General features: G+C 39.5%; 1 protein-coding gene across 6 annotated transcripts in view; it reads left to right on the forward strand.

Moving 5' to 3' along the window:
- Positions 1–709: 709 nt before the first annotated feature.
- The window catches only part of Grik1 (glutamate ionotropic receptor kainate type subunit 1), a 384033-nt gene continuing 367881 nt past the window's right edge, over positions 710–16861 (forward strand). For all 6 annotated transcript variants that reach the window (XM_057763946.1, XM_057763948.1, XM_057763950.1 and 3 more), the window contains exon 1: positions 710–1360. In XM_057763946.1, coding sequence (XP_057619929.1) covers positions 1243–1360 — 118 coding nt within the window. In that variant the 5' untranslated portion in view covers positions 710–1242. The remainder of the gene's footprint in view (positions 1361–16861) is intronic.

Genomic DNA, 16861 nt, shown 5'->3' on the forward strand with positions numbered 1-16861 from the left:
AAATGGTCTCTAAACCTACATTGTTAGAATAGCCTATTTCCAGTGTTCAAATGTGACAGCCAAAAGAAATTAAGAAAAGCACCGTGCCAGAAGCTGCCTTTCTCAGTTCGGCGCTTGTAAACGGAAGCAATTTTCAAGCCATTTACTCCCGTACAGATAGGAAGAGTCGCTATAATCTTAAAAGACTGAAGGGTACCCATTTCTCCTCCTTTCTCTTTTCCATCCTCCTTTCTCTGTCTCTTCATTTTCATCAGAGTTAAAAATAAAAACTCTGATAATTTCTTAAATCTCTCCCTCAGAGGGTGTGATTTACTATCACGCGCTAGTCATCTCTCAGACCCCCGCATAGGCGAATAGGGATAAGGCTGTCATTCACAGAGGAGAGTAGAACTCCCTCTGCCTAGAGACTAATGGGTTAGATTTGATCTGTCTTTAGGATGCAAGACTCAATGGACTTCCCAGCACCACAGCGAAAAGTTAGAGAGTGACTGCATGTGTGCGTGCATGGTGTAAATGTGTGTGTGCATGCGTGTGTGTGTGCATGCGTGTGTGTGTGTGTGTGTGTGTGTGTGTCCGCACGCGCGTGCGCATATGCGCGTGGATGTGTGAGTGTTTCTGGCTGGGTTAGTAGGGTTGGCCGGGGCGGGCAGTAAATAAAGGGTGGGGCCAAGAGGGGAGGAGGGAAGGACCAAGAAAGAAGCAAAAGCAGAGCCTGTATCCCAGTTAACCTGCTGGAGCTCATGCTGCTTGCTCTGAGCGCTGCACCAACTCACCCACTTCCCTCTCTCCTTGGGTGTCTTCTTCCCCGCTTCCTCTCCTTTCCTCACTGCACCCTGCACCCTCTACCCACTCCCCCACCCACCACTTCTGCATCTGACCAGAGGACGAATGAGGGAGACGTTCCAGCAAATCAAGGTAGCAACTTTCCTCAGCTGGTTTCTGGGCTCCAGGAGCGGGATCCTGCTGATTCTTGGAGGTGTGCAGTCCATGGAGAAGGAAGAGAGCGAGCAGTGATGGGCTAAGGACCGGTGCACTAAGCCCCAAGCAGCTCAGTCTCACAAACCCGCTCCTACCCGTCCCCACGCGGGTTCCCTGTATCTCACTCTCCTGAGAGCGGAGAGCGCGCGGCGTACAGCCTGGGAGCATCCAAGGAGGATGAGGCTGGGACCCAGCCCAAGTTGGGTGTATTTCGCGGGCGTGAGGCCACGACTGTGTCTCGGCATGAATTAAGAAGCTTGGAAGATGGAACGCGGCACAGTTCTCATCCAGCCCGGGCTCTGGACCAGGGACACCAGCTGGACACTCCTCTATTTCCTGTGCTACATCCTCCCGCAGACCGCCCCGCAAGTGCTCAGGATCGGTGAGTGAGCCCGCGGAAGCGCTCCACGCTGTGGTATCCAAGGGTTCTTATCGCTTCCCCGTGGCCGGGGAGGGCGCAGCGGGTCCGGGCAAGGCGGCGCGGGCTGGCACTGGTGAGGGGATGCGAGCTGGGGGTGGTGGGGACCAGTGCGTACCCAAAGCTCCACAACAAAGTGGGAGTCGCGTCATTGCTTCCCTCCTGGCAGGTGCCAGGCTTTCCCGGAATGTATGGTTGGCGGGTTTTTCAATCTGAGATTCAAAATCCTGAGCCGAGTGCAGGAATCAAGGCTCAACTGGGATGGCTCCGACTCTAGGCTTCAAGTTGTCAGCACCTTTTTGACCACTTGAATTGGGCTAGTAGGGGTGGTGTGAAATCCCTCTACCAGATGCCGAAGTGAGGGTCCATCAGTCTATTAGTCCTGATTACACTCAAGTATGTCAGAACCTTAAGAATAAAATCCTTGATCCACCAGCATCGTGGGAATACAGCAGAGAACGTTAGCTCAGAGTCTCCAAGTTTTCATCTCTAACTTGGATTCTGTGTATGGAGTTTGAGAGTGCAAGGAGCAGGAAAGATGGTCAATAAACAGGAAAGTTTCCTTTCCCTACCCAATCTTACCCACCCCACCTGCCAGCCACTCAACAGCACCTAATTCCCAGACCAGATAACTTCCTGGAAGAGGTGAGGCTTAGATTTCCAAAGAGATTGAAAAGAGAGTACTGGAACACTAAAGACGGGATCCTGGGATGTCCCAAGTGAACAAACAGTCAGCAATACCACCAGGAGGGCCTTTGTGAACTCCAATACCTGCATGCATAGCCCCCAGTACCAAAATTAGGTCGGTAGAGGTCTGAGCTTTGAGCACTGACAAACCCCTCAACTTTTCCCTTCAAGCTAATCTGGGTTCTCTCCTTCAATTCTCACAGAACTTTCTTAGCTCTTGTTCTTGTTAGGGGTGGTCTCGGGGAGAGCCATAGGTGAAACGTGTATGGCTGACCGTTCTAGCAGCTTCTCCCACCTCTCATTTAGCAAAAAGAAAAGAAAAAGAAACCCTGGGTTCTAACCCATACTTTTTCTAGGAATTGACTTATTATGATGGCAGCTTGCAGAGCCGTTGATGGTGAGGCTCCTAACTAGTCCATGTCCCTCAGTGCTACAGTAGCACTGATCTTCAACTATTGAATCCTTAGAAAAAAACCCAGAGGGAACTGCTTGTTTATTTCCTCTTGTCATTGAGTGTGAAGACCACCCACTCATCCCCCACAAAATAAACTTGCTGTGTGAAGGATGTTTTCTTTAGGCACATGAAGTTCAGTTTTTGAGGAAAGGAAAAAAAAATCCAAATGCTAACTTTACACGTTTCTTTAGACTGTGGAGGAAAATATGCATTTATTTGTATCTTGAGAGCCTATAGTGATACATCTTCAAGCATTTTTAAAAGAATCGTTACGCCGGGCGGTGGTGGCGCACGCCTTTAATCCCAGCACTTGGGAGGCAGAGGCAGGCGGATCTCTGTGAGTTCGAGACCAGCCTGGTCTACAAGAGCTAGTTCCAGGACAGGCTCCAAAACCACAGAGAAACCCTGTCTCAAAAAACCAAAAAAAAAAAAAAAAAAGAATCGTTATTGATTGTAACTAAAGCAATCCTTGCATAAGATATAGTCAAGGTTGAATTTTTGGATGCAATCAACTGTGCTTAGTTTAGTAAAACAATAAAGAGAAAATTACACAATAATGAAAATGTGTAAGATTTTCCAGTGATTATTAATCAGTGTTTTGCTTTTGTGCTGTACATTTTTAAAATGACTACCCTGTGCTAGAAATGGCTTTGCTGAGTTGACCATTTGAAAGTTGTTTTCAAAATAAAAACAACCAATATCATTCCATGACGTTATGATGAATGCCTCAAAATAATCAAATTTCTTTCCGTTAAATGTGAGATAGAACGCATGAAGCAGCATTGCATGTATTGGTGTTTATATGCAGCACACATGTTTCCCTTCGGCAACCCTGTGTGATAGGTTGTTGGCCTGGACATTAACACTCTGTATGTAAGAACCCACACATAGCTTTTAAATGAAAAATTCAGCACTATGGAAAGTATCTTTATTGCAGAGGAAACTTATTTATAGTTACTTTCTCTCAGTCAAGCCCAGTGTTGAAGGTAAGATACCAAAGGAGCAGGGAGCTAGACAGAACCCTTGTTTGTGAGGAGAAATAAAATTGTGTTTGTTTTCTTCTCGTGTTCTCATCTTAACAAACTGCCAAGCTCCCAGTCAAGCAACAATTGAGAACTGTTGATTTTCAACATGCATATCTGTTCAACAACTTGAACTATCTTCCAGTAAATTTCAGAACCAATGCTAAACACTTACACTGGCCTTTGTATGTAGAAGGTAGGCAAACCTTGGTTTGTAGCTTTGCTGGAGTACCTGCTTAAACTTCAGCTACTGAGAAAAGTGTAAATTTAGGATAAAACACACACGCACACACACACACCACACACACACACACACACACATGTTAGAAGTTGCTGAAATGAATGCATGCCAGACTCTTGCATGTATGTACTGTGACTATGTCTTGGAATACTATTGTATGATCTCATGTAAAACTGAAAAACTCCAAAGGGATCCCACAGAGTGCAGTGCCCTAAATATCACCATTGTATCGAAGCATCTTATAGAGGAGAAGCATAAAGTAACTGGGAAGCCTGTGTATTTGCTGGAGTAAATTCAGCCTTTTTGTGTATGCTAGTGTATAGCAGGATGCAGTTGGACGTCATACACATCTAGTTGACCTGTGAGCCTCACCATTGTAGACACCCTCTAAACAATCCTAACGTAGTGCACTGCCATTAATGGAGAAACATCTTGTGTGTGTAAACATAAGGAAGAAGTGTCATTTATACTAAGAACAGAAATATTTATTTACTAATATGTTTAATCCATCATTTCAGCACACAGTCAAAAACATGTTGGGAAAGCATATGATTAAGGGTGACCAAATTTCCCGAAATATGACCTGGTGGAATGAGTATAGGCTTGGACCCTGCCACTATCTCTTGCTGGGTGTGTGTGTGTGTCAGTGAGAGTTAGCCAGTCTCAGCAGGCCTTTATAATTGTATTTGAGAAATCAAATTAAAACTAATGGGAGACTCCGAATCCCATTAATGAAATTAATAGAAACAGAACATGAAATAGAATATGAAAGGTCATTAAGGAGTATCTGGGAGTCAGTTGTGTTATTGCTGAAGTTTGTTTTCAACTATTCTTGTTATTGACATTTTCTTTATAATCATGGATTTAAAATTTAATTTTCTCTATTTTTCTGAAACACTTAGTACTTCCGAGTCTAAGCCCCACACCTGGAACTCTTGGTATTGCCATATGATCTTCCTACTTCACACAAGACGGTAAAATACCAGGTTTGCAGCTTACAACAAGAAATTGAATTACATATCACGCCATGTAGTTAAACATCGTATATAAAGAAAGAAGTTGGCATATATTTATATAAATATATGGGAATCTATAGGTTAGTATATAATTCTTCAGGTTTCTGCATTATGTTTAAGAGGTTCAGATTATGTTATGTGGATTGATTATGTTCCCCAAAGCATCGTTTTGACAAGACCTTAACACAACTACCCACAAGTTTCAGCTTGGCTTTGTGTTGTCTGTGCTTTTGCTTCAGTGAAGTTGTGAGTAAATACCAGAAGTTTAAAATTATCCTTATTTGAAGGAGGCATTCAAATGATGGAGACAAATAAAAACATGTGTCTCTATTCTTTAAGCTCTTGATTCTTCTTTTGAGTTAATATTCTTTATTCAACACACATCCAGTGAATTGTTCTCTGCAATTACACTAGAATTCCTGATGCAATAGATACAACAGTTAGCGAAAGGATGAACTCACATATCACTAGAAGCCATAATTGTGATAATTTAAAAAAAATTTACTATTTAAATTTTTATTGGACTCTTATTATTTTTGAATACTATTTTAGAGAATTTGAGTTTATATACTGCCACTGATTTACTTTATTTTGTAGACAAGAAAAATCACATTAAGGCCCACAAATGCATGGAGTGGACATAGTTATGTTGCTAAAGCTGGAAAGGGAGTTAGAGAAGAGTTGGTCCTGTATTAAAAGATCCATTTATCTTAGACAGATTCACACTTGGAGAGAGACTGGACTTGGGGAAGCATGTTGACCCTCACACTAAGTTGCAATCCGCGGATAGCCATCTAAAGGGTTGAGAAGGTCTGTGCCATCTTAGAAAACAATACAGTTTACAACTGGGAATAACACACTCCTGACATCAGCAGATCATTTACCTTACGATTTTTCTATGTATCATTTGCTTTTGGGTCAATATTGATTTTGCAAGCCTGATGTTTATATCATATACCTCTCAACTTTGGTTTCTTTTCTGTAGTTTGTGATCTGGTTTTCATTGAGGAAACTTGTGATTTGGTGACTTTGACTGAATTATACTGTTACATGTTAGAAATGTGGGTATAGGAAGCTATCTTTTCTGGCACTTATTTTTAAGTATCTTGCATTCAACTTTTGTGTACTGTGTATGGATCTGCATATGCTCTTGCACATATGTGTAAATGGTGCTCCAATCAGATGTAGGAGAAGTAGACGGTTCCTTTCAGTTGTTTGTAGATGACTGACAATAAATATGTCTATATTTGATGCTGTATATTTGATGCTGTTAGCAGCAAGGAAGCAAGCTCCCTTTGGAAAACATTCATCAAATGTAATCAGGTTTGGGAGGAAAATGGACATCTATACCTAGTAAACATTGTTTTAGCTTGCTGCATAGTGCATCGAAGTAGTTCTGAAGGAGAGCAGTGGAAACAGTGGTAGCATTCCCATAGACTTCCTCAATTTCCACTTGTTTAATATCATATAATAAAAATAATATTATCCATGTCCTGAAAATTTGTATATTATATTTGAATTAGAAGACAGAGTGATGAAGAAATCCAAGTAGGAGAGTCATGTGTCTGATTGTCATTTTAACACTGACCTAACATCAGAAGCTCAATTATAGACATGTGGGTTTGATTTGAAGGTGAATTGTGGTAAAGTACATATGACATAGAACTCATGGAGACTTTCTTCAATTTCTCTGTTATGGGGTAGGACAGAAGGTCTGTGTTCTAGAATGGTCTCTTTCTTTGACCTAGTGAGTGAAATTACACTTGCTTAAGGAAATCATAAAGTAAATTTGTATAGTACAAATACGTTGAAATCTTTAGGGGAAAATCCCCACAAAACCCCTTTTCTTGTTCAAACCTGAATGGACCCCATTTTTACTGTGGTACATGGTTTTTAATGTACCACAGGTATCAATGTTCAACTAAACTCATGAGTCAAGACGTGGTAGAAGAAAAAACACTGACCAAAGAAATATAAACAAAACACTGAATTTGCAACACGTTTAAAACTCACAGGACCTAAACCCTGCTAATCCTGCTGCCTTTTTGTGTGTTACATTTTTATAGAGATTCTAAAGGAGATTTAGAGACTAATGTTCATTGTGACTTACGGCTAAGACACATATCTTGATTTTTAAATTATACTTGCACTTACTGGAGTAGGGTATGCACATAGCATTCTGAGACTGTGGAGACCAGAGACCAACTTACATTTCTCCTTCCACCACGGAGAAATGGGTTCCAGAGATCAAACACAGGCCATTTTATTTCATAGAAATCGGATAATTGTTATTAATTTGAAGAATGAAATATCGTTATAACTTACTATTTTTATTTAACAGAACAAAAACGAATGGATAAAAGTAAATTATTTAATATACTGAACAAATTCAAGACTAGTCCATGTTAAGGTAGAACATCCATTTTATTTAATGGCTCATTAAAACACAATCTATACAGGCTTATTATTTATACACATGGAGTTCCTAGCTCTGTCAACCAAGAAGGCTTGAAACAATGGCATCCCAGGAGCTCTCTATGAAACTAACACTCAGGACTCCTCCCAGCAGGGAATGGTAACTGGTGATGAAAATCAACACGCTGCCGCTGAAATTCCTCCCAGTAACACGGGGTGAGATAGTGTTTTCCCAAGCCCAACTGATGCTCTGTTAAAAGAACAGGAAAGTCAACTGGCTGGTCTCTGATGTATCTGCACTGGTGTGGAAAACAGGAATAAGGAAATGGGAAAAGGGTCAAGTTTCCCAAGGGAAAGAGAAAAAAAGAGAAGTGATAGGGCTCATTGTAGCCAGCGGTAAAGACTTGATCGTATTTACACTCGATGTGGTATGGTACAAAAGGAGGCTTGACTGCCTGGTCTTCCTTCCCCTACGCCAAACATGATAAAACAGCAAGCAAACGCCAGTAGAAGGTCTTCCTTCTAATAGATAATACTCATCAGGAGTGCCAGGGTTATAGAACATAGAACACAGGCTGCAGAGAAGCTAAGGACACACAGTGAGAAAACGTGCAATGTTGCATTCGCCTGAGATCCCAGAGCAGAAAATGATGGGAAGTAAAATCTAATCTAAGTACTACAAAAACACTTCTTAAAAATAATATATTGATAGATTGGTAGTGCCTCCTTAATTTTGACAAATATGCTGTAGTAGTTTGTAATATAAATAACAGTAGACACTGAGTGGTATATATGAGCTATTTTCTCAATGTCTCAGTGAATTAAAACCTATTAAGAAGTGAAATGCATTAAAAACTGAAAATTTCAGAACATATATAAGGTATTCTGCTTTTTGGCTCCTATAAGATCTGTAAGTAAATATATTAAGAGAAATAGAAAAAAATATTGTGTTCTATATAGTGAGTTTTCAAAAAACTTCACTAAAACAAAGACAACAACATTCAATGTTAGAGAACCACTAAGAAAATAAACTTTGTATAAAACTGCTCTAGACAGAAATGTCTATTTATCTTCCTTAGAAATCTGCAAGGATATTCTTGATATGGAAAATCAGGCATTAACTGCTTCTACCCATTAACTTCTTGGCTTTCAACTATTATATAGTTTTTTTTATACTTAATTAAATGTAATTTAACTATGAATATTGATTCAGGCATTGCAACATACTCTGTTAAAGACTTAAGTGCTGATGTCCTTGAGTGGAAACTTACAGAAATCTGTTTGCAAGAATTCCTCTTTTAGCAAAATAGCTTAAATATGCCTTTAAAATCAATACTCAATTCCCAGAGCTGATAAAGGACTTCATAATTCATATTGGAAAAGGATGGTGAAAAAAATCAGGTCTTTTTTTTTAATGAAAACTCAATTGCAACTTTTAAGGTTCATTTTTCTTACTCTATTTTATTGTACTGGGTGTAATAGTGTAGATATATGCATAGATGTGTGTGTGTCTGTGTGTCTGTGTGTGTGTGTGTGGTGTCTGTCTGTGTGTATGTGTGTATATGTGTGTATGGTGTCTGTGTGTATGTATGTGCTATGTGTGTGTGTATATATGTGTGTGCATGGTGTGTGTGTGCATGTTTGTATGTGTGTACCTCTGTGTATATGTGCATATGTGTATGTGTGTGCGTGTGTGCATATATGTATTATGTGTGTGTGCATGTGTGCATGCCTCTGTGTGTGTGTTGTGTGTGTGTGTGTGTGTGTGTGTGTGTGTGTGTGTGTAGGCCAGAAATCAACTATACTAGGTGTTATTACTCAGGCGTCAGTCACCTGCTTTTTTTTGTTTGTTTCATGTGTTTGGTTTTTGAAATGTTCTCTAGTTGAAAGTTGTCTATCCAGTAAGCAATGAAAATCCAACCATCTCAGCCTCCCCAGACTTGGAATGATAAGTATGGGCTATCATACTTGGCAAATGTGTGTGTGTGGCAGTGTGTGCATGTGTGTGTACTGAACACAGGCCTCCATACTATCTAGGAAGCATTTTTCCAACTGAACTATCTACTGAGGCCTTTTTTAATTTCAAATTTCCAAATGATTGTATTACATATTTTGTCAGTCTTTAAACACAAATTGCATTCTGATAACCCTGCTATGTGTAGATTGTAAAAGGCATGACCAATGGATTAGTCAGGAGAGGCATCTCTGAAATGTAAAGGCAGCATTTACCTTTTGAATGCTGGACAGTGTGTTCTTTTTGTTCTTACAATAAATGTGAACCCTAAAGCTGCTTTTATGCGAGCTCACTGAACTGTCAGGACCACTCATAAACCATTGTAAGTGTTCAGTTGGAAAGAATGGTTAAGAAAATAATCATACAGACTTAAACGATGAAAAAAGCCACTAAATATAATCTCTATAATGAAATTCGTTCATTAGAATAGAAAACACACTCATAAAAGAGAACAGACTAGAGTATATGACTTCACATTTGCTGGTATACTCATTGTTCTTTTTTAAATGATGCCTCTTATTTTTTGAGATTCTAACATAATTATATCACTTCCCTTCTTTTCCTCCTTCCAAACCCACCCTTAACCCCCTCACTCTTTCAAATTCACTCTCTCTTTTGTTACATTTATATGTGTATATGTATATCATGTATCTGTGTAAACATGCATAATCCTAAGTGTATAAGTGCAACCTGCTCAGTCTGTATTGTGTATATTTTGGGGACTGATTCCTTGGTAATGAATAATCAGTTGGTGTGTTCTTCCCTGGAGAAGACCACTTCTGCTCTTCTCAGTCCTTAGCTGCCTTTAGTTCTTTGCACTTATAGATAAGAACTTATAGTGAGTGCAGACAGAAGAAACCTGTTCATTTTGTCAAGGCTGTGGATTGGGGATAGTTCTTTCATTTTGATTCCTATCATTACTCTTGTCCAACTTAAATATGATTGGATAAAGCAGCCATTCTTCAGATTCTAGGTGATTGAAGCAATCATTTGCATGCAGATAGGCATGGTGAAAAGGGCACTGTGATAGAATTCTTCCAGCTTTAGGGATCCCTTGTTTGCTTTTGTCACAATATCTTTGAGTAAAGACACTCTCCTGTCCATCAGAATATAGGTGATAGTGAACAGGTACATCAGTGTACCAACTGATCCCGTCCAGATTAACATTTAGTGCCTTTGGCGTTCTCTAAGGGAGAAGCATCTCTCCAAGCCATCCATGAGTACATCTTCCCCCATTTTGATTCTCATTTTGGTGTTGACATCTTTCTTCTCTTCCCACATTCCAGACTGGGCACCAGAGTATCTCACCTTAGAAGCACAGCTTGTGTTCCATCTCTACATTCTTGACTCCAATTTTCCAGTGGGAATGAGAGGCAAGGAGCTGGATTTTCCTATAATCACATATTTACCTCAACTCTGAGTGTGATGTGAAGCAAAATTTCCAAAATTACATCAGCGAAAGAAGTTTAAATTATAGCTGTCTGACATTTTAAAGAAAGAACCAAGGTGATTAGAACTACCATCTCTATCACTCTGTCTCTCTCTCTCCTTTCCCTTTATATATTTATAAAATTGATAGAAATACTATGTAAGATATACACAATCATGTATATGATTATTTGCTGCACAATATTTATATTAATATGCAAACAAAAATGCAATGCATGCAACAGGTATCAGATATATTAATTACATGCATTATTACATTGTATAATGCTATCTTTGCATTGCAAGACTTACATATATATATTATATATGTACAAACATAAACACAATTGGATTTATATTAATACCCAGTTGCATTTTTCCCCTGTGCCTTTAATATTCTACTTGGTTTTAAAAAAAAAAGTATGAAACTGTAATTGCATTGAATAGTTGGGAGGAGGCGAAATAAGCTCCTTTGCTGTGACTGGTGCTGGGAGAAGGGCAAAGGAAAAAAGAGTGATGAGACCTGGAGGCATGGAAATGGTTGCCAACTCGGGGTCACTGTATCTCTTAAATTTCATCAGGCTGCATTTGCATTTGAAATTCTTGTGGCTATGAGAATATCTCTTGGGTCATATTGAACAGAGAAGACATGGCAGCATTTTGAATCCCATTGAGATAGAGTGATGGGTTTTGCTACCTCTGTGGAATGTTTGTCATAAAAGGCACAAGACTAACTTATGAGGAAAACATTTTAAAGAAAAAACTGTTTAATAGAAAACAATATAAAAATGTCTTAGATTATCATGTATTGCCATATATACTTTTATCCTCTTCTTGCTGTCACAAGTATTTAGGAAAGAGAAATAAGATATAGAATTTCTTTTGAATAGCTACAGAAATCATTTAAGATTTTTTAGAAACAAAATGTTCTGTATAATATACAAACAAATTTATGCAAAACTTTTAAATACATTAAAAGTAACAGTATCAATCAAGAGTCTCCAAAAATTTCATAGTACCATTTTGTTGGACAAGGAAACTGAGGCTGCCTACAGTGACTGAGATCCCAGCAGCCAAGCCTTAGTCTTAGCCACCTCCTTCTTGCAATTTTCTTAACAGCTTCATTTCCCTGATACAACTTAGTCTGGAAAGGGGAGAAGTTTACATGTAAATGAATGTAAAATAATTGGCAAACGCACTACACGAAAGTTTCAGAATCCAAAGATCACAATACCAATCAACATGTTTTTTAAAACCTGACAGTCCCTAAAATGTGAAATCAGAATGAGGTGTAATGAAAGGGAATGTGGAAAGTGTCTTAAATCGTCATCTTGTCAGGGATCATGAATTCAGAGACAAATCTAGGGACATGCTATCTCTCACAGGAGATGTCAATAGAAGAGTTCCCATAGGGCTGTGTTGACCTACACAGGTCTATGTTAGTTGCTTTTCTCACGGCTGTGACAAAGCATTAGACAGATGCAGCTTAAGGAAGAAAGGGCTTATTTGGGCTCAGTGTGAGGTCTAGTCCATCACAATAGGAGAGACTTGGCAGCAGGAGCTTAAGGCTCTGCTCACCCTACTCTCATCATCAGGAAGTAGAAAGGACTAAATTTTTCTGCTCAATTGGCTTTCTCCTTTTGTCTGATCTCCAACCCATTAATATTGCTACCAACAGTTAGAGTGATCTTCTCACTCAAGTAACCCAATATATGAAGAAACTTCCCTATAAGTCTGCCCAGACATTTATCTCCGAGAGTATTCTAGACTCAAACAAGTTGAAAAATCAATATTAACCATTACAGTACTAACATTTCTTGAATCTTATATTATATAGTCATTTCTGATCAACTTGGCTTGTGGATAATTCAAAGTAAAGAGCTATCTTCATATTCAAAATAACATGGTGAAAACTAGCAGGTAAAAATGAATGGGATGCAGGATACCAGTTTAGAATGCTTACCTTCATGCCACAATTTTCTAATTTTAATTTTTATGTGTATGCATGTTTTGTCTGTATGTATATCACTAAACCATGTTTGTGCCTGGTGCCCCTAGAGGCCAGAAGAGTGTGTTGGATACACTGGAACTGCAGTGACAAGGGGTTGTGAGCCACCATGTGAGTATGAGGAATCAGACTCCAAACCTGGTCCTGGAAAAGTACTCAATTACTTAGCTGCTGAATCATCCCCCCCAGACTCCTGTCAAAGTATTTGTATTATTCTAACTTAATTGGAACAATTCAAGCAAGTGTACTCAGCTGCACAGGCTAAGCGCATGTGTGCACAGAGAACTATGTTTAAAGAATATCATATATCACTCACTTCATGAAAAATTTCGTAACTATGATGTCAGAAAGTAAGCCTGATGTGCAGTGTAGAACTCTGGTAATCATATCTATACCCTATAGCTGGCATGAGGAAGGTAGGGGAGGACCCCTGAATAATATGGTCCTTATGGAAGACCAAGAGTGTTGAGCAGTTTCTAGAAAGCCTGCAAAAGCAAGCTGGCTATAGTGTTCTTGCAGTATACACTTTCCTTTGTTTCGTATGAGGTGATCCTTCAAATAGACTTTTGGGTTTTTAGTAGCTTTTGACCTTTCCTCCTCCCTTCTGAGGCTAAGGATTTAATTTGTTTCTGCCCTCACTCCATCCTTTTGTATTCACTTATTCATTCTTGTATTTATAGCTACTCTTGTTCTAAAAATATTTCAGAGATTTGCAGAAGTCAGGCACATATGTTACAATCTGATAACATGCACTAACGATGCAAACACAAGCGTAAAACAAGATGAAAACAGAGGAATTTCCCATAAAGCAGCCAAAAAGGAACTAAAAAAGTGTGTCTTCGCTTTCAAGTAACTAAAGGAAGATGAAAAAACAAGTAAAACCACAGAGCTGAGGGGGTTTTGTTGGTAGAAAAAATATGGAATTTTCAGGCTGAAAACTATGAGAGAAGCTCAGCCTATAGTCAAGATAAAGGAAGGCACAATACTGGATATAATAACCCATGCTAAATTACTGGCTTGTGTCACACATTTGCTTTTTGTGAAGTGCTAAATGCAACCTTACGGCAAGACACCAAATGATACTTCCCTAGGTAATCATTTCTCAACGGAATCAGAATACTTCCCTGGGGCCTGCAGGTGTGGCACACAGGTGGTCTGTACACCTAGCACATAAGATGCCTAGGATTTGATTCCCAGGACTGAAGGGAGCGGCACTTCTCCAAAACATCTCGCTGTGGATTTTCATGTGTCTTGGTTTGCTCTGATAACCCACCAGGAGAGCCAGATGATGGCAGGGCAGCACATCCTTCAGGTGTTCAGCACAAAGGCAAAGGAAAGGGATGGTGATGGAGTGAGCATCACAAGGACGTGGGTGAACATCAGAAGGTAACGATCTGTCTTTTCTGGGAGACCGAGAAAGCCAAATGAAGTACATTGGTGCTCAGATCACCTGACATCTACATAAATGAAATACAGTGATGCAGGGACAACGTTTCATTCAGAAAATACTTGTAAGTTCATATTCAGTGCACAAATGGGTGACAGGCATTCATTTATACTGGAAAACAGAGGTATAAACATTGTCAAGATGAATGAGAGCCATTATAAGAAAGAAAACAGGGAAGATGGGAACATAAAGTTTTCTGAGATGCAAAATTTAAATAAGGAGTGTTTCAAGGATGTGCAAGAGCAAATCAGGACTGTGTCACCTGTCGGAGCACGTGCCGACTGACAGCTCAGTCCTCAACATTCACCATGATGAGATTAGGGATTTGAGCAGTTGATCTTACAGCAATCTTAAAATAAAGCTCACCATATTCTGGATTAATTCTAACCACATTCATACAGACACACACAATCACACACACACGCAAGGGATGTATCCAGCTTGGAGAATAATTTCCTTCTTTGTAGTCTCTTGTTCTGCTTTGATATTGTATGTACTTGCTTTTCTGTATGCCTGCGTTTATTACAAATTAATTTGCATATTCTCCTTGGCAATTAAACTAACTCTTCCTTTATCCCCTCTGAACCTTCCTGATGCTCCTCTGTAATCCTAATCATTCCTTCCTAGAAAAGCCTCTTTTATCTAACAGGACTATTGATTTTATAGGGCTGAAGAGGAATAACTTTAAATGTTGTTGGTTGGTCTGTGTCCTGAATGCCAAGTTTGTCCATGTTTCTTTATATTCCATACTCTGGAGGGCTACGATGTGTTTAAAATTCCAAGGCTAGCAAACAATACCTGGAGCAGAATTTGTGAGATTCCTGTGTCGATCCTGGAGCAAAAACAAGTAAAAAAAATAAAAATAAAGAAGAAGGAAAAGAAAAAACCCCAAGTTTTGTAGAATTTTCTGATATTTTGCCGAAATAGTAAGGGAATGCTAATTAAACCTCCACAATGTAGTTCACCTTCAAACCCTCACCTCTATACTTGAACAGGAGACAAAATGCAATTTGATATGTAAGGACCGCTGTCACATCTGTAAAATGCCTCAGCGAGCTAAAAATCGAGCAAGTGATGGCTCCCTTCTCTTATGTTTATCTTGCAATTTTCCTCCAATGCTTATCCAGTTTCTTCCCTTGAATACCTTATCACAAATTTAAGACACAAGACTTACGCAGAAGTAGAACTTATTCACTATAGCTGACTAGGAAATCTTAAAACTGGCTTTTCCAGATAAAATGCAATAACATGAAGTGGGGGGAAAGACCAGAAAAGATATTCATGGCCTTTGAAAGGGGGGAAGCAATATTATAAACCAGTTAACAATCAGCAAATCAGCATTTTATTTCTGAATCTATCAAGAATGTAATGCACATGGGGTCAAAGAGAGTAGTCAAATTCTCAGTGCAAAAACTCATTCACACACATGTCAATATGTCCACATGATACAAAATCATGTAGGTCCATTTGACAAATCCTTTCAGTGTAAGTAAGTGAGGTGATCCCTGGGACTAGAGAGATGACTCAGTCAAAAGCCTGCCACAAAGTCATGAGGACCTGAGTTTGGATCCCAAATCAAAAGCCAGGCATGCTGAAATGTGTCTTGTAATCATAGGGCTGGGGAAACATAGACTAGAGGATCATTGAGGCTCCCTGTCCAGCTAGTCTAGACAACGGGGGATCTCTGGGTTCAGTGAGAGCCTGTGCCAAACAATAAGGCAGACATCAGAGACTAGATCAGGAATGCTCATGGACACTGAGGGTGGTATGCATGGCCACCAACATAGTATTGTCCTCTAAATTTATTTCTCTCTTTATATGTTAGTGCACCTCTCATCCCTCACCAGGCAAGCATCCTTGTGCAATAATAGATGGTTAATGCAGAAACTTGCAACTGGCCAGAGTGTCAATGGAGTGCTCATACACAAATGTGTCATTTATAGAATACCCCCCAAGGCTCAGGCAGAGGAGGGGGAAGGATTATAATAGCCAGAGGTTGGTATGGACCAGAGCAAAACAGCATCTTCTGTGCATGACAGAAGAGCTATGTTCATGAACTCACGCCAGATTGGGTTATCTGCCCAGGATCAACCTAGATAACATTCCACCGTGTAGTGGGAACCTGTTCATTAGCTCCACCAATAAATGAGGACCTATGGAGAGTGGAGGATTTCTGAGAAAGGGTAAGTCTACTTTCTTTAGTGGTGTATCTCCTGATAATAACACAATGATCAATTGAATAAATCCACACCCAGGAATATATGAACAACAGAAATTGGAGTCATGGGATTACTTTAAAAAAATAATAAGGTTACAAAGATGGGAAGGGTTAGGGAGGTAGAAACCGATATAGAGGACAGAAAAGGGAGAAGCAGGGGCGAATATGGTTCAGTACTTAGCAATTTAAAAAATATTAATGAAAATCATTTTTAATAATAAGATAGCAACCTGTAAAGAAGACACTGACATTGACCTCTGCCCCCCACTGAACCCCCCTCTCCCCCCACACAGTAATCATTTTCTGGACAGCACAAAGTTGTAAAAAAATTCTTGCTCCATGTGTCACACTAATATTTAAGATTCTTCTAAGGTTGAGAGATGCGTCATAATTATCACTTCACATGATCCCCAAGGCTCCTCAAGGTAACCAAATGGTCTCAGATCTATACACATGGGAACTGCATTTCAAAAACTAGCAGGCAATTAACAGGAAAGACAGTCAGTATAAACTCC

Source organism: Chionomys nivalis, chromosome 3 (assembly GCF_950005125.1).
Source record: "Chionomys nivalis chromosome 3, mChiNiv1.1, whole genome shotgun sequence".
NCBI classification, from domain to species: domain Eukaryota; kingdom Metazoa; phylum Chordata; class Mammalia; order Rodentia; family Cricetidae; genus Chionomys; species Chionomys nivalis.